We start from the raw sequence: 19,438 nt of genomic DNA on the forward strand, positions 1-19,438 counted from the left end.
ATTTCAAACGTAAGTGCAAACATAAATGACATGTTAAGCAAACTGTGTAACGTGAAATATGTGTAGATGTCCTATGTCACTATGTAATGTGTAAATACAGTTGTCATCACGATATTGATGATGATGATAAGATTTTTTCTTTATATATGAAAATTTAAATTAGAAAAAATATAAGAAAGAGACAACATAGGTTTGAGACACGCGCGCGTTGAAGTGAACATTCGGGATCTATTTGGGGGAATTTACGGTTTGCACACGGTCTGGGAGGTCACAACCGGATTCACTCATTGATGAATGTAAGTGGCCAATTCCAGATACTTTAGGTTCACCTGCTTCGGAAGGTAGTGCCCTAGAGCCAACCATTGGCACTAGTGGAACTGGCCATATGCATGTTGCAGTTGTGTTCCGATAAGTAGTGCGCCGGATCCACTAGTTGGTTCTTGGCGAGCTACGTAAGGGATACATTAGATTCTCCTGCTTCGGAAGGTAGTGCCCTGGAGCCTGCCATTAGTGCCAGAGACCCTGGAGTCAGCGGTTGGCACTAGTGTAACTGGCCATATGCATGTCGCAGTTGTGTTACCGTTAATTAAGTGGTGCGCCGGATCCATTTATTGGTTCTTGGCGGACTACGTAAAGGATGCTAGGGAATACCATTGTATTCGATGGAGTATGACCCGTTTTTTCTTGATGAAACTATGTTGGTCATCTTGGGTGTGTGTATGATTCGAACGGTTGCTCTGAGAGTTTTTCGAAGCCACCACTTGCTCGTTTTTTTATTCATTTCGTAACAACTATTAGAGTAGAATTATCTTATAGATACTTTCGTCCTTCTCAAACCTGTGTTGGAGTAAGAGGTGGGACTTATCATCATCATCACCATGTGGATCTTTCTATTTTGCTTTCTTGTGTGCTTCGAATTACGGACACTTAGGACGTTTTTGGTATTTAATATTTTCTTCTATTTGGCGTAACGTCCTACGCGGACATGCCGGCCTATACAGGTTTTCGAGACTCAATTCATTACCACGTAGCCGGATAGTCAATCCTTGCTACGGGGAGACGGTCCATTCTGAGCTTGAACCCATGACGGGCATATTATTGAGTCGTTCGAGTTGACGAACCTGTACCACGGGGCCACCCCGTGCGAGCGAATATTTTCTAACTAATTCAATTTTAATCGGCCAAACATCTGTATTACACACTGTACTAAAGCAAACCTTCTGCATATTCCGGACAGTTTCGAGCTCATGTATCATATAACGGACGTTTTGATTCACATTCTGGATAGCCTCAAAATTCCTTTTCTAACCTTTAAATTTACACACACACTACAAATTTTTACTTTTTAACTTAAGGTCTGGATACTTTATTCTGTATGTTGGTGTCCTCCTAGACAGACAAAACAACGGTCTCAAATACAACAGGGTTTGGATGTTGTTTTACTCGTAAATGAATATAACCAAAGAACTGCTTCGCGAATTGACGGTCTTTCTCGTACGGCCATCAATGCATTTGTCACATACATCTTGTAATATCGTTGTTTCTATAATTGTTATTATCATTACATAATTTTATACGTAAACTGGCCAACAGAGCTGGTGGTGAACTGACCGACAGAAAAAAAATACTGCGGCATCTGGGCCTACTAGGGGTCAGACACATTTTCAATTTATCTTAGTACATCATGGCAATCATATAAAATTAAAAAGTGGTATGGCCAGTGCCTACATACAAAGATATTCTATAAAAACCTGCCAAATGTCCGTAATTTGAAGCTGTTCGTAATTAGAAGCATAACGGTATGTGATTTTATCATTCTTTTTTTATATTTCATAATTTTTCATCAAATTGTTTCATCTTTAGTCATGCAATAAGAATAACCATTTGTAAATCAGTTGTATCTAAAGTTAATATGCAAATTAAAATTAAATAAAATTTCATTGCTGTCCATACCTCCTTTTCACTAACCTTTGCCCTTAGAATTCCTCAAATATTTTGTCTCGTTTCATGAAACTCCCTTCGACGATGTTTTCAATACAAAGCACCAACACTGTACCCCACGCCCACCAGACTAACAATACCCCACAGCATTCTCCTGAAATTGATTCCTTTGAGTCGCTACCGTTACAAGCTCGTTTATTCCATAATTCAATCCCCCTGTCCTTCGATTTTCCCCTATCGTCGTCCCCGTTTAAACGATGTAATATTTAAAACATTGCCCATTTAGTGCTCGCATGTCCGCGGATCATGTCTTGCTTAAGCGTTCACCGGTACACCTGTAAAGGGTTCGGCAGGGGTTCCGTTTCAACGATACAACAACGTAACAACTCATCCATTACATTAATTCATTCTCCGTATCCCCTCCGTGCTCATTAGACGAGGTGTACCATTTTTGGGTGGAACGACGGAAAAACTGACACGTCTGCCACGGTTCTGCTACGATAAATCTACCATCGCATCTGCGAAACAACCCCCGTCGCTCCGTCAAAACATTGTCTTTATGTTGAGGCTTTATGAAAGAGCAAACAACTTTCCCCCTTTCAAACCGTTCCCTTCCCTGTCCTTCGTTTACTTTTCCTCCCTTCCAGTACCACCACAACGTGCATGAGTTCGCCATGGCACTGCTACCTTCCTTCGCCGCGAAGCGAAAAAGCCTTCCACGGATGGAAAGGGGTTAAACATGGATCATGGGGAATTTGCCTTGCTCGCAACACGAGCCTTTCCCACCACCCCGTGTGCGAAGCCAGCACAGTGTAATAAGTAATCACGGTTGGGGTTAATGAATTTGTTTATTGTTTGTCCAGATGCGAGCACTTCAGCGGTCAGGGACCGTCCGGGACCGGACACTGACGGGGCAAAAACCGGGGCGTTATGGTTCGCTGTTCGGGTTCACCATTGTCCTTAGCGCTGGCAGCAAGCACGGCAGCACGATAAAGAACGGCAAAGGATACTTCACAGCAAACCGAAAGAGATGCAGCTCGGTGATGGTGTTTGGTGAGACTGAAACCCTTTTTTTGGGAGGTCAAACCCCAACTCTGCCAGACCGATGGCCGACCGTCACCGAGCAGCTCGTAGGAGTTACGATATCGGACGAATGAATAAAGACATTAATGGAGCTTTAATGCTGGAGCTACCCACCGGCGTGACCGGCAATGGCACCGAGAGCGATGAACAAGCGATTGTAGTGTTTGTTTTTGTCCCCTTATCCCTTTGGCATCGCTTCCAGCCCCAGGCGCCTGTGGTGATGCGGTCAATGGATTGAAAGTTTATCTTAAATTGATTCCTACCTACCGCTGACCCGGTGGGAATAATGTCGTGTTAGCTTGACATAATTGTTCCACTGGTAAACTGATCGATGGGTAGACAGCCCATCATCTACACGGGGTAGGGATGTATGCGGGATGACCGACAGAGGTTAATCAGTCTGACCTACATATTGTACATTATGGGAAGAGTGGTTTCCGTATTGCTCTTATGAAACCAACGCACAATTAATCAATGCTGAAAGGTGAAGTGTTGATTTACGAGATTTTAAAAAGTATTTAAAGAGTCATGAGTCGTTGTATGTAATTTGCTAGCATTAATTTAAAAAAAAAATGAAATGTAAATAATTAAAATATAAATAAAAAAATCCGCATAATTTTCAAAATTCCTAGGGTGTCAATGCGTTACATTGGAAATGCAGGACAAAATGGATAAAACAGAACTAAGCTGACTAAGCAAGGAAGGCTTTACTTTTAAAGAAATACAATTTTGCTTCAGCGGTAATTATTTATTTTCTGAACTGAAAATTTCACACGGTACAGAGTATTTTGAGGGTGAAGACTACGGCAACCATCTTCTATAAGTCAACCCAGATCCTGGCACACGCTAATGATATAGACATCATTGGTCTGCGACTGTCCTATGTAGCAGAAGCCTACCAAGCAGTGGCGGATTCAGGGTGTCGGGGGCCCTAAGCTGTAAAAGGAGTTGAGGCCACGTGTTGATATCGAGAGAGAAGGGGGGGGGGGGGGATTGCATTTGGGTTTGATTCAAACTCACCGTAATGGTTTGCTGGCCGGCGCGGGGGGAGGGGGGGTATCGCCAAAATTGAAAATTAATAAAATATTCTTAGACCATTGAATTGCCTTGTCATAGCTAGTAACAGCACCGACAAACCGACGTGACACTTCGAACAAAATGAGCTTCAAAAGTTGTCTCCTTATTTCAAATGAAAATACGTTAAACACTAGCGCCATCTCTATAATGATTCGCTTACTACACTGACACAGAGAAGAAACTGCTTATTCCCCTTTTTGTTTTTCTTCGCAAATTCTAATGCGTATTGTTTTATGTAGTTCTCACATGTTTTGGATTGATTAAGAAACTTACAAAATGATTTTCCTGTTAGAGGCAAATCCACCACCAACCTTGTGCCGAGAGCACAAGGCCCCTACGCACCACCTGTTCATCGACTTCAAGGCACACCGCAGGAGTCAACTCCGCAATCGGCTCCGGAGTCAATTCCGGAATCGGTTCCGAAGTCAACTACGGAAACGGCTCCGGAATCGGCTCTGGAATCGGTTCCGGAATCGACTCCGGAATTGGTTCCGGAATCGACTCCGGAATCGGAATTAATTCCAAACACGTAGTCAGAATCGGGTAGGTCCGATTCCGAGCTCCAACCACTAGACCGGAGTGAGTTATGGAACATCATGCAGTGGTACTACCACTTCCCTGGGAAGTTGATCCGGCTGTTGGAGGCCACCATGAACGGGGTCTAGACAACGACATTCGTGGCAAGATCCTCTACCGGTTTCTCCAATTTCTTAACTTCGCGGATGACGTCGACATCATCGGCAGGACAGCAGCGAAGGTGTGTGAGGTGTACACCCGACTCCAACGCGAAGATAATCAATCCAAAAATTGGAGTTCTGCTATCTTGGGACGGTCGTTACTTCGGACAACGACATTAGCAGCGAAATCCGGACACGCATTGTGCAGGGGAATCGTACATACTATGAAATTGACCATCTGTTAAGATTCAGACGGCTTTTAGACCGCACGAATTTTAGATATATTACACATTGATTCGTCTGGTGGTCCTCTATGGACATGGCTCTTGAACTATTCGAGCGGAGGATGCAAACAATTTGGACGTGATTGATCGACGCATCCTTCAGACCATATGTGGCGGTGTGTTCGAGTATGGAGTTTGGAAGAGAAGTATGAACCACGAGCATGAGTACGACATAAGACGCAGGAAAGCACGATGACTGGATCAGGTGAAGCAAGAACAGGTGGAGATCGGGCGTCTTGGAAGCTGCCGCCAGGGACATATTATGTGAAAGAAATGAAATTGTATTGTGATGCAAACTAATGTTAAATAGCTGTTGAACTGTATGAATTCAAATATATTAATTAAAAAAAAATCCCATAATTTACTCCAATTAAGACAGGTTCTTTATTTATCAGTTGTGATTGGTTGCAATAGAAAGTTTGTTAAGAGATTCAGTTTTACGATTGTTTTTTTGTTTTTCTTCTTTGTTTCCTTCCTGCTATTTGTGGATTTTCTGCGATAGTTCGAAGAAGCTTACTTGCTTCATTGATGTACCCTTGCTCAGAATTGGACCTTTCGACATGGGAGTATGCATCTCTTCATACAAGATCCTAATCGTATGACAAGTTGAATTGATAGGAGAGATGGATGTTTAATTACGACAATGTACGTTTATTAAGAGGACGAGAAATGCCCATCTTCCATCTCTGTCCCGTTCTCTGGCTCTCTTGTTCAAAAGTTCTATTATATTTAGTTTATTTAGGTTTAGGTTTTTATTTGGTTTATCTGGTTCTCTTCTTTGCACGATTTACGTTCGTTCGTTTGATTGATTCCTTGCTACTTGCGCTACCTTAAGTTTTGTTTAACTTTTGTTCCTTCTTTTCACTTATTACATTAATGCACAAAAAGTACGGATACGGACAGTGAAACATGTATGCAGAGTACTGTGTAAACAGAATTAGCTAAAAGGCAAGTCAATAAATCCAATACCACACAGAGATAACTAAACAATTCACAAATAAAAAGTGAAATTTTGATAACAGCGCCAATACAATACAATAAATGTCACCATTTTAACAGCGAAATTTTACCTCAAAATAACAATGCAAATAACAGCCTTACCGATGAATCGATGCAACCATATTATATGTTATACGCTAAACATAACCAATAAACAGCAAGAAAAAGGTAAACACAATGCAACATTATGCTAATAGTGCACCACCAAAAGTCATTGATTCTATGTTAGCAGATCGTTAAATACTTTAGTTTTCGGCTAGCCTCACCACAGTACCTTTTGAGGTTTTGGTTTTAGCAACAAGCCTTCAAATTAATGTTAAAATGTATATCCACTTTGGTATGCCGTAGTACACACGCCTTTATTTAGGACAGCAGTGGTTGAGATTTGATCTAATGTATTTACGATTTATTACCTTAATTACGGAATGTTCATACATTTAGTTTGTTTCTTTTAGAGTTTGGTTTTTAAATCAGCACAGTTTACGCACGACACAGTTGTGAATATGAATAGTATCCTTTCCTTTACAGTGTATGCTTGTTCCATGTCTTTAAAGCGTACCTCCAGCGTTCCACCGCTTCACCGCATTGATTCATGCATTCCGTTCGGTTGCGTACAATCACGATCCCCATTCGATCATACCCTTTTCACTTCGTTTATGATTGTATAATATTGTTATAAAAGGGAGATATATATCAGGATACACTTTTTCCACATAAATCACAATTATATTAAGAAATACAGCATTTTCTTTTGTTGATTTTGTTTTTATCTGTAATCAGATGAGTTTTTCTTTTGCTTTTAGTAAATATAGGTATGTATATATGCATGTATATGTATGTATAATAACGTGTAGAAGATTCTCAGTGTAACATTTGTCGCAACAGTAAAATGCTTCCCAGTGGACTAGCACGCCTTGGGTATGATATTTCTGTTTATCGTGTGTTTTATTTCGTACTAAAGTGCGCAAACAGGTTCGGGAACGAGTAAAACCCACACAACGGCATAGCTGTTCAAGGGCGTTGTTGTGCCCCTGTGTGCTGAGTTGCAATTTACACGCCTTTCAACTGACTTGGTACATTCTGTGATCTGTCTTGTACAGTTTTTTCCATATTCATTTTTTACCTAGAATGTTATGGCACTACACAAATACTTTTCGGCACTGCACTAGGCTGCAGCTTTTGCAACTATACTCTACCCTTTCACTTGAACGACGTTGAAGCAACACGTGAAAAAGATTGGGATACACCACCGTCGCACCACGTCACCGGGGTCAAGAAGTTTGATTCAGTGCAGTGAGGGAGATCAGACGCGTCTGATCTCTGGTCACGATCACATTGCAGTAGCACAGGAGATAGCGGCTAGATGCTAGATGTCTAAACCTAGCAGTATCCGAATGATGCAAGCGAAGAGTCCGCTGCGTATGCAACATCTATAAAATACGCGTACGCGATATCTATGCGCAAGTCTAGTAGCTTTTGGTTTTCTTAATCATTGTGAATGCATTTTAGCCTCTACCACACGTCACGTCAGAATTGTATCACCCTACTACTACAGTACAATGTTAATAGAATTCTTCCTTCCTCATCACCATCAGTGTTACACGTGATAATTTAAAAAAGCCTAATTTATTTGGATTTGATTTAGGATGTCCCCTCTTGTTTGTTGCATCAATTAGTGTTGCTGTGAGTGAGAATGAGTGTTTTGTGTCTTCGACTTTACGTGTATGTGCATGTATGTGTTTTGCTCATAAGATCATTTCCATCAGCGAACAATTGTTTGTTTTTTTTTTTGCTTTCTTCTCTCGGCAAGTACAACGGACGATAGTAATATATTGTTATTATTATTGTTGTTACTATTAAGCTATACATCTACAATTCATAAACCATGGCGGCGCAATTGGCTCACCTTGCGTTAACTCAGGGAAATATTTCCAGCGGTTGAGATGTTAGACGAAATCCGTTTTCAATTGTTCATGTTGCTAGTCATAGTCATTTCGCTTATTCTATAAAATGTTTGACAATGAAAATCATGCGCTAAATGGAAGGTATTGAAACGGTCATCAAATTGAAGAAACATTTCAGTAAAACTTATATCACATTTCATTCATACGCTTGTTGATACTGATTTGAAGATTTGCTGGTATGTTTCAAACTTTACACATTTTTGTTTTTCATTTGGAAGTGCGTTAGCATGGACACAATACGTATCACTGTATTTAGTGGCACGGTGATAGCATATCACAAATAATCTTCATGGTGATGGTACGTAGAAAAGTGTTAGGCAAAACTTTTCTGTGTTATCGATTGTGATTTCCGTCTAATGTGGCGAACAAAACAACCAGAACACATTAAAAGTCTAATAACATACAATTGTGTTATAGTAGTCATACACACTCATGCATATCCCACGTATAGTATGCACTAATAAGGAACGAAGCAAAAACTAGCTTAAGAAAATATCGCTAGACAGGACGCACAATACAAAAACAAATCAATCCCACGTGTTAATTGCATACCTATAAACTCTACACTCATATTTGACTAATACTTTTGCTCTGTATGCTTTACATTTTCACTGTCTGGAGGGGTTTTCCTTTGCAACAATTCCTTTAGACATCGTATCAACATCAAATGAGGTGCCATTCTAGTGCATGTTACATTTTTCCAGTCCTTTTCTTTATTCACTTCATGCCTATATCTTTTTATTCTATCAACATTTTTATATATTTGGCAACACAGTAAAACGAAGCATATCACCAAGCAATAACCAATTCTCAGTGCATTGAGGTGTACACTCGAGTTGCGAAAACAACAACGATGTGGTTGTTGTAACACATACAGATTAAAAAGAAGACAAACAAAAAACTCTCAAAAAACAGCTAAATAATTTACTTTCAGTGAAAATAAACCAATGTGCTTGATAAGAGTAGATAACACAGAATAAAATGATAGAAATATTAAATAATAATTATAACAAAACTAAAAATTAAACAACAAAAGTATTAAAAGTAACAAGGGACCTAAGAAACAAACTCCATTTGCGTTTTAAACAAATTCTAGCTTTCTTCAAAATTAACGCACAAAACAGCATTTTGAACTATTTTAGAACAATTTCGAAGGTAAAAAAAGCTAAAAACCTTCTTCGATTGCAATTTTTTTCCATATTGCCTGCTGTTCCATTTCTAGTCTACATTCGTTTCCTTGTTACGTTCGACTACTACTTTGGCTACATGATTTATTCCAACGATCAGGTCAGTTTTATAGTTCATTTAGTATGTTTTAGTTTTTTAACTCTGTTTGCGTTCGGGCCCACAGGTTTGTTTGTTTCTTAATCAAGTGTTGTTTATTCATTCATGTACGTTTGGATTTGATTTTGCTACTAATGTTATGAAAAATTGGTCCAAAAATCGTGCTCATCCTGTGTGTCTGTGTGTGTGAAAGTGTTGCGAAACCCATTCACTGGTTTGATTTTAAGAGATATAGCGAATGATGTGGCGAAGGATGTGTCGCAGTGTTTACGATTCTTTCATTTTTGCACATACGATTCTCTCAGGTGCGCCGGTTGGCGCTTCATACTTCTCCTCAGTCCAGTGGTAGTTAAAAGTCTTTCCGCCACACAAAACATAGAAACGTACCATTAAACGTTTAAAGAATTCCTAACGTGCTAGTGATCTAATCTCCTTTCATTTCACATTTTGTTTCGCTAAACCCGCCGACGCCGCTGCCGCCATCCCTCGCTAACAACAGCCTTTTCACTCGGGCTAAGGAAGGACAGGACACAACGACGGACGATCGTTTGCGACGGACCAGTTAGCGTGAGCGTTTTGCTTCTATTTACCGCCCGCCTCGGTTGGACTAACGACCTTTTTCAGTCCGCTTTTGTTAAAATTACAAATCGATTGGAGCAGTGCGCTGCGGTTACCGGTAGTAGGCTCGTCGCCGGAAATTGACTTCGCGAGCTGCTTACCTGTGGCGCTGGAACCGGGTGCTTGGCTGGGGTCGGAATCGGCTGCAAACAGCGGCACCGATGACAGTGGTCCCGGAATCGGTGGCGCAGAAGGGGGCGGCTGCGGCGATGTGCTTCCGCCACTGTCCGTCGCATGCGGTGGCGGCGACATCAATGCTTCCTGCGGTGAGGTAATGCTGTTGGCGCTGTCCGATTTGACGATACCGCCGGTCGAGCTGGACAGATGCACCGTTGCGGTAATGCCAGCCGAACCCGTCGTCGGTGGCCCATTGTTTAACTGCAGAGAGTTTTGTGCACGCAGCTTGGCCTGTTTCTGCTCATGTTTCTATGGTGAACGGGCAAACGGAGGGGAAGAGCGGGGGAACGGAAACAACGAAAAGGAACGCACACATACACACACAAATGTGATTAAGGAGTTGACAAACATTAGGCAAGTTTAGGAATACAGCAGCAGCAAACGAAAAAGGGAAACCTGTCCCAAAACAGCAAAATCAGGTGGAAAGTATTTACTCACAGCTTTCTGTTTGATTTTCTTCTTCTCCTCCTCGGACGTCATCATCTCTTGCACCCGCACCAGCCGCTTCTGGTTCTTCACGGAGCGCTGTTCGTCGCGGACACGATTCTCAGTCTTTTGAACCGCCAGCTTCAACTGCTCTTTGGCGCTGGTAGAGAACTTTAGATGTGGCTTCTGAACAGCAATGGTAGTCGCATACAAATCGTTAAACTGGCCCGCATACTCGCCGAAGAACGGGTGCGTTGTCAGCTGGTCCAGCGTTGGCAGCGATGATTTGCAGGCGTCCTTCGACAGGATCGACTCCAGCAAGGATTCTGCAGACGAAAAGTGACAAAACGCAACGTTCAATCACTAATGCATGCTAACTAAATGCAGAGCATACTTAAGCTATCTGGGCAATCGCTGATCTGGCGCGCGTACGAATCCTGCAACGGGTACCCCATACACATCTCGTACAGCAGGTGGCCAAAGCCGTACACGTCGATCGCTTCGCACGTGTTGATCTTGCTGTGCTGCACGAAGAACGGCCGATAGAAGGAGGGCACGCCAAAGATGAAGTTCTCCACATCCATCAGCTTCGCGATACCGTCCACCACGATCACGTTGCCGCAGTGCACGTGCCCGCACGCCATACCCTTCGAGTGGAGGAAGCGAATCGCTTCCAGGATCTGCCGCGCGTACAGCGCCAAATCCTTCAGCGGCAGCGGCGTCCGACCCTTCGGGCTGCCATACTTCGATAGGAACGGATTGCACGGGCTGGCCGAGCACAGCACATCCTTCAGGCTGCCCTGCTTGTAGAACTTGCGTATCACCAGCGCGCCACTGTCGTTCGACGCAATGTGCTCGATCGGCACGATGTACGGATGCTGCACGCCGCCAAAGTTTTTCAGCACCGTGTGGATCTCCTTCTCGTCGATGTACCGATCGGGCCCGAACTCGGTCCAGCTGAGGATCAGATCGTCGCGCCCACTGTGGTCCCGCGTGCTGCTGTTGTAGTCCTTCTCGGTCGAGGTAGTCACGCACACCTGCGTCGTGTGCTGCTTGCCGTGCGACTGCGAGCTCGACTTGATCAGATGGTGCTTGGTGGTGGAATGGCCGGGCGAATGCTTGTTGCCCTGCGGTTTGTGCACCACCTTGAAGTAGTGCTTGCGTAGCCGCCATCCGATCGGACCGAGCGACTGGCCGAGCGTGTACACGCCATCGGTGCGCAGGCTCATCGACGCATACTGTAGGGCCAAATCTGTGCAGAAAAATGAGGAGGAAAGAAGAGAGGGAAAGAGAAAACCCGTAAACATTAAACAATATTCATGGTTTGGGTGGGTAATAAAAGCTACCGAAGCTGATGGCTACTTACCATGGAACGGCGTCGAGTAACTGTCCGGATCGATGAACTTTTTGGTTGGTAACGATGATGCCAAAATGGGATTCATTAGTACTTGATTTATATACTCCTGTAATGCGTTCAACCGTTCAGCGATGAAATCTGGGCGCATATTACCTACAGATCGAGCAAATGGAGAGGTAGTGAGGGGCAGCGAGGAAGCAGGAGCGATGGCGAAAGCAGATTGCAAGGAAAATAAAAGATAGAAGAGATAGAGAAAATGTTATCCGATTAAAACCGTATCCTTAATGAAACTGATGTAGCCACACGGCCAGGACGATACATAAACAACCATCTACCCTTGGTTGCGAGCTACAGCGAAGGAGAGACAGAGTGTGTGTGTGTGTGTGTGTGTGAAGGAAGTCGAGCGAGTATGAGATGCCTAATACTATCGGACAGAAAGGATGCAAACCGAATCCGGTTAGAGAGCGTAACGGACAGCTCGTAACAGGGGAGATATGCAGCGAAGGAAATACAGTAACAAACGTTCGAAACGTCGTATCTTTGCTCCCAGTGGGACTCGCCTACACTACTGAATGCTTGCTAACGTGGTTATACAGTGCGCTGTGTTGGTTTCAAAGCACCAATCCACCAGATACAATAATCCAGCAGGACAATAACAAAAATAACAATAACCTCAAATCTAGTAACGAAAGATCCCGTTCCCTATAGAACCTATTTGGCAAAATAGAACTTTATAAGTTTTTAATTTCTCTAAATTCTTCGCCAATGAAACACAGATAAAAAATTACAGAGACTAAAGAACTGGACTATGAGAATAATTCTTGATAATAAAGGGGGGGAATGAGATAATTCTTCGGAATGGGCTGTTGCCTGACTACCTAACCACAAGAATCCAAAGAGCGATAGATGTGCACCACTATAGGATAAGATTTGCTGAAATGCCAAGGCCTCCGAATGTAACATCGAGTTTAAGTACAAACCCGTTGTTGTTTAATGTTATTCAATTCAAATTACAACCTTTTATGGAATATAACTGAGGAGACCAATCTTCTTGCATTGAAGCGATCATGTGCGGGTCACATTAAGATATATGATGACTTATTTTGTAAACTGTGTAGTTATTTTAATATCTATTTTTATTCGTGTGCCTGCTTTTATTAGCTTGAAGTAGGTTAAAGACTATCCACATTAGATGTTATTGTTATCTGTGTCTGTACAAAATCTCCGTTGATCGGCACCACGTTAGTGATGATGATGATGATGATCATTGGATTATTTTTCAAGTTAAAAAATATAAATAAATTAATAAATAAATAAATTAATTAATTAATTAATGATTAAATTAATAAATTAATTAATTAATTAGTAAATAAATAAATAGAATAACTAAATAGAGTAAAATGAAAGTGTCTGTATAGTCTCGAAACTCGCGCCCGGTACATAAACTCTGGGCGTGACGGATAACTAACGTAAAGTTCGGCAAGAGTTTATCCCAAATCTGAGACACTGGTCAGAATTAAGTCCCCAAACATTTATTCGTTTTTTTTTTTGCTTTTGTTCAGAATTTATTATTTTAATGGTACTTCTCCAAATTATCTTTAATATAATCTCGTCCATCTCGACCCTATGCAGGAGAAAGGGCGGGACATCATCATCATCATCATCATCATTCCGCTTTTCAGACTTTCTATCTAATTAGAACAAAATTGGTAAATTTGTTTACAAAAAGAGCCAATGCTCTTTGTCATCAAAAACCATTGCGATGCTTATTCATTTTTTCTAAATTTCATTATTACATACAAAATAATTTAAAAAATATCCTTTCCTATTCACATACCATCCACTGTACGCCCAGCCACAAAACATACCCATCACACGCTACAGCAAGCGCCAAGCGCTATCGGGCGAGTTCGTCCTGCAGCCACCCCATGAAAGGGAAGTAGGATGCATCAGCGAACAAGCGAGCAACAGCCCAGCCCTGTCCTACTATGGCTGCCATTGCTGCTGCCAACACATCCTCCTCCCTGGCCGAACAGAGCGAAAGGTGCGAGCAGCACAGTTGTGGGTGGCGCCGCAAAGCGACAGCAAAGAGCAAACGGTCGCCGCCTTCCGGCAATCACCTAGGATATTCACGTCCCGAGCACGGTCGGTCGGTCGGAGGCAGGGTACAGGGAATGTATAAAACAAAAACATCTATCGATCGGAAGGTTGAACCGACTGCTTTCAGCCTTCCTCGTGATTGTTGCGCCTGTATCGACACCTTCCGCCTCCGCCGGGCTGTGACGCTTAAACTGTCCTGCTTCTTTGCTTCTGGCTGTTGTGTTTAACGTTATTACTATTTCCAACTGGCGCCAGGCAGTCAGGACGATTTTGTGCCGGAAAAATGTAGGTAGGTGCAGCTGGAGCTACAGCCGTTGCGTAGTGCGGGAACGAAATGGTTTAATTTTGTGTTCTATTTCGATTCCTCCATTCCCTCGCTCCCTTCTCACGGAATGAGAGGAATTCAGTTAAAATAAAAACTAAAATAAAAAAGAACGAATCAATAACACACGCAAAAGTTTGCAGCGGTAAGCGGCAGGTCGATAATCCAGGCGCTAACTGGTCAGCAATGTCCCGCTGACTCGATACGTTCAGGGAGTGCAGCTGTGCAGCACACCCCCGCGGCACTTACAACACCGCCACCCACCACCACCACCCCGCCCCCACTTACCAATTAGCTTCTTGCCGGGGAATGACAAATCGATCCCGGAAATTTGCAAACACTTGTTGAGCGAGGCAAAGTCATTGTAGCGCCGCAGTATGCGCCAGCTGTTTTCCGGATACGGGCCGCGCTGTACCCGCACCACATACTCCTTTTTTTGGCGGTGAAATGTTACATGCGTTCGGGTTGAATGCAGCCGGAGACACGGGGTTTTCGTTGGCCGGAAGGTTGCATAGAGGAAGGTGGTTGTGAAGCGGGTAGTGAAGAGGTATGTGTAGACAAATAGACACACACACATGACGATGGATCACAGAACCGATAAAACAAAAGCATGTCGAAAGGGAAAAAGAAAAACAGAAGAAAACAAATTAAAATAAGAACACAGCGGACACGTGTTACGCGGAGAAGTGGGAAAGAAAGTTAAAGCGGGAACTTAAAAGCACCGGAAGCAGAAAGGATATTCCGCACCCCATCCCCAGCTCCCCAGCTCCCATGGTACGATGGCGATGTGTGTGTGTCTGTGTGTGTGTTTCTATGCAGGAAGTAGGTGCGGTGTGTGTGTGACTCATCGTTCGATGGTTCATTTTTAGCACGCTCTTCATCTGTCTGTCGTCGCTTTCCATCGCGGCCGAAAGGAGCAGTGGGGGGGGGGAGGGGGGAAGAGGTCCTTGCATGCCTTTCCTTGTTTAGTCCACACTAGGGATGGGTAAAGTTGGCGAAAATCCGTAGTCGCCTCCGATCCGATCCGATGCATTATCCGGAGCCGTTCGGAGTCGTCCGAAATCGTCTGAGTCATTCGGAGTCGTCGGAGTCGTTGGGAGTCATCCGGAATCGCCCTTAGCAGTCTGAGTCATTCGGAGTCGTCTAGAGTCGTTCGGAATTGTCCGTAGATATTGGAAGTCGGAGTCATCCGGAGTTGTTCGGAGCCGTCCGAGTCGACTGAAGTCGGTTGGAGTCGAAGTAGGCCGGAGTCGCCCTTCGAAACAAAGACCTGTATACGAAGTGCACGCGTAAAATGAAAGACAAAAAACACAAATAACAACTCCGAACGACTCCGATCGACTCCGATCGACTCTAGACGAGTCCGAACGACTCCAGGCGTCTCCGGACGACTCCAGACAACTCCGGACGATTCCGGGGGACTCCGAAAGACTTCCAACGGCTCTCAACGATTCCGACGACTCCGGACGACTTCGAAAGACTCCGATGACTCCGATCGACTTTATACGACTCTGAATGAATCAGACGACTTTGCACCACTCCGGGCGACTCCAGACAACTTTTGACGACTCTGGACGACTCTGGACGACTCTGGACGTCTCCCAACAACTCCGACGACTTCGACGACTTCGGCGACTCCGGAGTCGTCGGAATCGACCAAAGAGCACATCACTAGTCCACACGCACGAAGCATCCCTTGTTCAGTCACGAGGCACCGGGTGTGTTCATCGATCATCAGCGGAGACCGGAAATGGTAGGACGAAACACAAAGCAGGGAAAAGGACCCAAACACACGCACACATACACACAACAGCCAAAGTGCACATCCCCCGGTGTGTTCTCCTTCCCTCTCTTGCCCGTCCCGGTACTCACCGTATGCCCGTCGATGGTTTGTGCTGTTTCGATCGTACAGCAGCAGGCTTCGGTGTCGTCTAGCGTAACCTTCGTTGTGGTTTCGGTTTGCTCAAATAGTGCCATTTGTTGGACGTTGCGTTGGTGCAGCTATCGAGCATTTTCCCCCGGAACACGGAAAGCACACTGAACGGGAGGGGTTAGTGGTGGCGGGGGAAAGGAAAATAAACGGACTGGAGGGGATAAACCGGATAGCGAAATCGAATTCGCGTACTGTTCCGCAATTTCCTCCTCCGTTCACCGTTCTCGTATCCTCCTGCAGGAAGGTTAATGCACTGCGTTTTTCCGTCCGGGAGGAGCTGTGCTCATGTTTTCACGCCACTGGACCGGGAACAGGCGGTGGGGGAGCCAGCAATCCAGCAGTACGGCCTGGAACGTTGTGCTAACACGCGCATACACACGTGTACATTTCTCCCACTGTATATATCCTGCGCATCCTTGGATTTACTGTGCTACACACACACACACACACACACATGCACACACACTTTTCCTTCTTTGCTACACCATTTTACACCCGTTCGGCAGGGGGTAGGGGGAGGGGGGATAGGTCACTTGGTTTGTTTTCCTCCCGTGACGCACTGACACTGTATGTTGGGTCGTACCTAGCAATCCCCAAACGCAATGTATCAGGACACCAACGATTGGAACCACTTTCCGGACGAACTCGGAGGACTTCGAAGACTCCAAAAAAAGAAAACCCCCCGATACTGAGCGAACGAAAGGACGAAAACAAATCGGCGCCTGGGCTACGCAGCGGACACCTTTAGTACGGAAAGACACACACCAGAAAGCAAGCCGTATCACCCAAAGCAGCTGCAACACCACCACTAACAGAAAACAAAAAATTAAACTGTCCTTTTTGCTTGCCGCTCGACTCTAATGCATATCCTCCAGGGTTTTTGGGCCTCCGTTTTTCGCCTGCGAAGAAAACGCACCGTAGCAGATTTCGTGTGAGTGTGTTCACGGTTCTATTTTACGGATACCAAAATTTTGATTGATTTTCCCTTGTAGTGATGGGCTTATCGTGAGGGCGGAACAAGCGTTCCCGCCACTGGGAATGGAGCTGCTCCGGTCCGAGCCCGGAACTTGCGAAGGGCGGATATGTAAGTTTGAATTTGCAGCGAAAAATTAGTTTTTGCGTGTTTTTATGCGGAATAACCCAAACAATAGAACATAAATTTAAAAACTACAAAGATATTGAAGATTATTGAAGATTTTTGATAAAAACACGTTGAAGGTCTTAAGTTCGAAAACAGTTTAAGAGCAGATATACGGATATGTATTGATTTTTGCAAACTAAATAAAAACTGTTGAATTTTATTTAGTTTGCAGGGAATTAGGTCAAATAAATAGAAAATACATTAATCCCTGTATTTACCATCATAAGCATTACAAAACATCATCAGAACGACCCAAGCTACCTAACGTAAAAACTCCAAATCGAATGCTGTTTGTTGTTTGTTGAATGTTTATTATTCTCACAATAGGTTTGTAGCATTTATTTAACAGAACACATTTCCATTCGTACCGTAATCGCAAACTTTCATCCGCCTTTCGTACCACACCTCCACGACGACGACGACGACGACGGAAGTCTCCAGCATGCCGGCTAATGCCGTGGAACCTGCCCGGATGGCTGATTGTGCCTCGCTTGTAGTACTTGGCCGTTGCATTCACTATGCTCGACTTGAGAGAAGCGGTCACCGACGTTTCCGGGGCCGATTCGGAGTTTTCTGCCTTGAGGACCGCTGCGCAGCGCCAGTTTTTCAAATAATTCACTGGAACATCATACCAAAAGAATAAATTAACTTCCATTCCAACAGCACGGCAACTCTCCTTCCACTTACTTTTCCACATCCGAACACACCCATCATCACCGGTCGAGGCTAGCATGGTGCCGGTAATGTTCCACGTAACGCGCCACACCGTACAGTAGTGGTCCCCGAACTGGGCGGCCGCCTGTATTTCCAGTCTTGAGTTTGCCGTTGGATCGCTACAAAATTGTGAAACAATAAATTATGCTACTCCCCAATTCCTTCCCTTGGTCCCCTCTTAGCAGTAACTTACAGGATTGGTTTGAGGTTAAAAATTTGCACATCCTTGCTAGCGACCGCCAGGATGTGGTAGCTCCGGCCGACGTTCGGGGCGAACGCAATATCGTGCACCGGCTCGGTGATCGAGTTGATCGTCTCCGTCTTGGCCCAGCGCCGCGCGTTCTCGCTGTACTCGAAGATGAACACCTTGCCGCCGGTGCTCTGCGACGAGTCGTCACTGCCGGCCGCAATCATTGGCGGGTGCAGCCGGAACATGGACGGATTCCACGTGAGGCAGCTGAGCGGTATCTTGACGCTGATCTCGTGCGAGAGCGTCCACTGGGAGAGGTTCATAATGTCCGGCGCCTCGTAGATGCGGATGATGCCGTCGGCCGAGCAGGCCGCCAGCATCAGGCCCTGCGACTTGGGCGCAAACTTCACGTCCGTCACGCTCGTGCGCGAGTCGACCAGGTTGGTGCGGCGCACCCAGCGCTTTAGCGGCGGCATGGCCGGATTTGTCTTTTCGCCCACCGTCTCCTCCCACACCGAGACGGTGCGGTCGAACGAGCTGGTCGCCAGCACCTGCCCGAACTCGGGATGCGCCCAGGACAGGCGCCACACCGAGCCGGAGTGTGATTTCCAGCTGGCCGTTACGCTCCACACGCCCTGCTCGTTCTGGTCCCACACCTGCTCCCCGGAAGGGTAGATTCACACGAGATTAGTTAATGCCGCCACACTACAGCGAGACTGCGAGAATGTAAACAAACCGGTGGCGCGCGCACCTCGCTCGCTGGCTTACCTTCACGTACTGGTCGCTGCTGCAGGTCGCCATCCGCTGGCCATAGTAATCGTAGGCCACATCGTGTATCACGTCCTTGTGCTCGGTGTGGATGATTTGTGTTTCAAACATGGCTAGGCGCGTATGTCGTATTCCTGCGTGCCAAAAGTGTGTGATGCGTTTTCGGTCCCGTTTCCAGCAATCGTTCCCGGCAGTGGCTGATTAGCGTTTGACGTTTCGCTGCGGCGGCGGCGCCTGTTGCGTTTTGACAGCTCTCCGGCACGGACAATCCGAACTTTCAGCCGAACCCGGCAAAGGAACAAACGATCAATTGTTCAATGAAAATCACCACCGCGGTCTGTGGACTTGTGCTTACGCCATTGCGAGGACATTGAGCGGAATTT

General features: G+C 44.9%; 2 protein-coding genes across 8 annotated transcripts in view; both read right to left on the reverse strand.

Annotated features, from left to right (window-relative positions):
• Positions 1 to 17,228, reverse strand: part of LOC121592209 (PX domain-containing protein kinase-like protein) — a 31,460-nt gene extending 14,232 nt beyond the window's left edge. For 2 of the 7 annotated variants that reach the window (XM_041913611.1, XM_041913610.1), the window contains exons 1-6: positions 16,182 to 17,228; positions 14,598 to 14,739; positions 11,897 to 12,040; positions 10,925 to 11,782; positions 10,543 to 10,856; positions 10,029 to 10,353 (exon numbers count right to left, since the gene is read on the reverse strand). In XM_041913611.1, the coding sequence (XP_041769545.1) occupies positions 10,029 to 10,353; positions 10,543 to 10,856; positions 10,925 to 11,782; positions 11,897 to 12,040; positions 14,598 to 14,739; positions 16,182 to 16,286 (1,888 nt within the window). In that variant the 5' untranslated portion in view covers positions 16,287 to 17,228. Of the gene's footprint in view, positions 1 to 7,156; positions 10,354 to 10,542; positions 10,857 to 10,924; positions 11,783 to 11,896; positions 12,041 to 13,755; positions 14,332 to 14,597; positions 14,740 to 16,181 lie in introns of those variants that run through there. The other 5 variants (XM_041913616.1, XM_041913612.1, XM_041913615.1 and 2 more) reach the window with 5 other exon arrangements.
• Positions 17,229 to 17,612: 384 nt separating this feature from the next.
• LOC121592249 (nucleoporin seh1-like) lies at positions 17,613 to 19,217 on the reverse strand. The gene is made up of 4 exons (XM_041913650.1): positions 19,056 to 19,217; positions 18,291 to 18,943; positions 18,071 to 18,216; positions 17,613 to 18,001 (listed from the first exon to the last, which is right to left on the reverse strand). The coding sequence occupies exons 1-4, from the start codon at positions 19,164 to 19,166 to the stop codon at positions 17,613 to 17,615; spliced, it is 1,299 nt and encodes a 432-aa protein (XP_041769584.1). The 5' UTR covers positions 19,167 to 19,217.
• Positions 19,218 to 19,438: the final 221 nt, after the last annotated feature.

The sequence above is a fragment of the Anopheles merus genome, chromosome 2L (genome assembly GCF_017562075.2).
Source record: "Anopheles merus strain MAF chromosome 2L, AmerM5.1, whole genome shotgun sequence".
Lineage (NCBI taxonomy): Eukaryota > Metazoa > Arthropoda > Insecta > Diptera > Culicidae > Anopheles > Anopheles merus.

Bases quoted from the DNA above. Each gene is read 5' to 3' on its own strand.
- LOC121592249 (XM_041913650.1), bottom strand. From the start codon at position 19,166: ATGTTTGAAACACAAATCATCCACACCGAGCACAAGGACGTGATACAC. The intron at 18,217-18,290 runs GTAAGTTACTGC...ACAATTTTGTAG, and splicing joins TTTAACCTCAAACCAATCCT to CGATCCAACGGCAAACTCAA. The intron at 18,002-18,070 runs GTAAGTGGAAGG...ATGATGTTCCAG, and splicing joins GTGTGTTCGGATGTGGAAAA to TGAATTATTTGAAAAACTGG.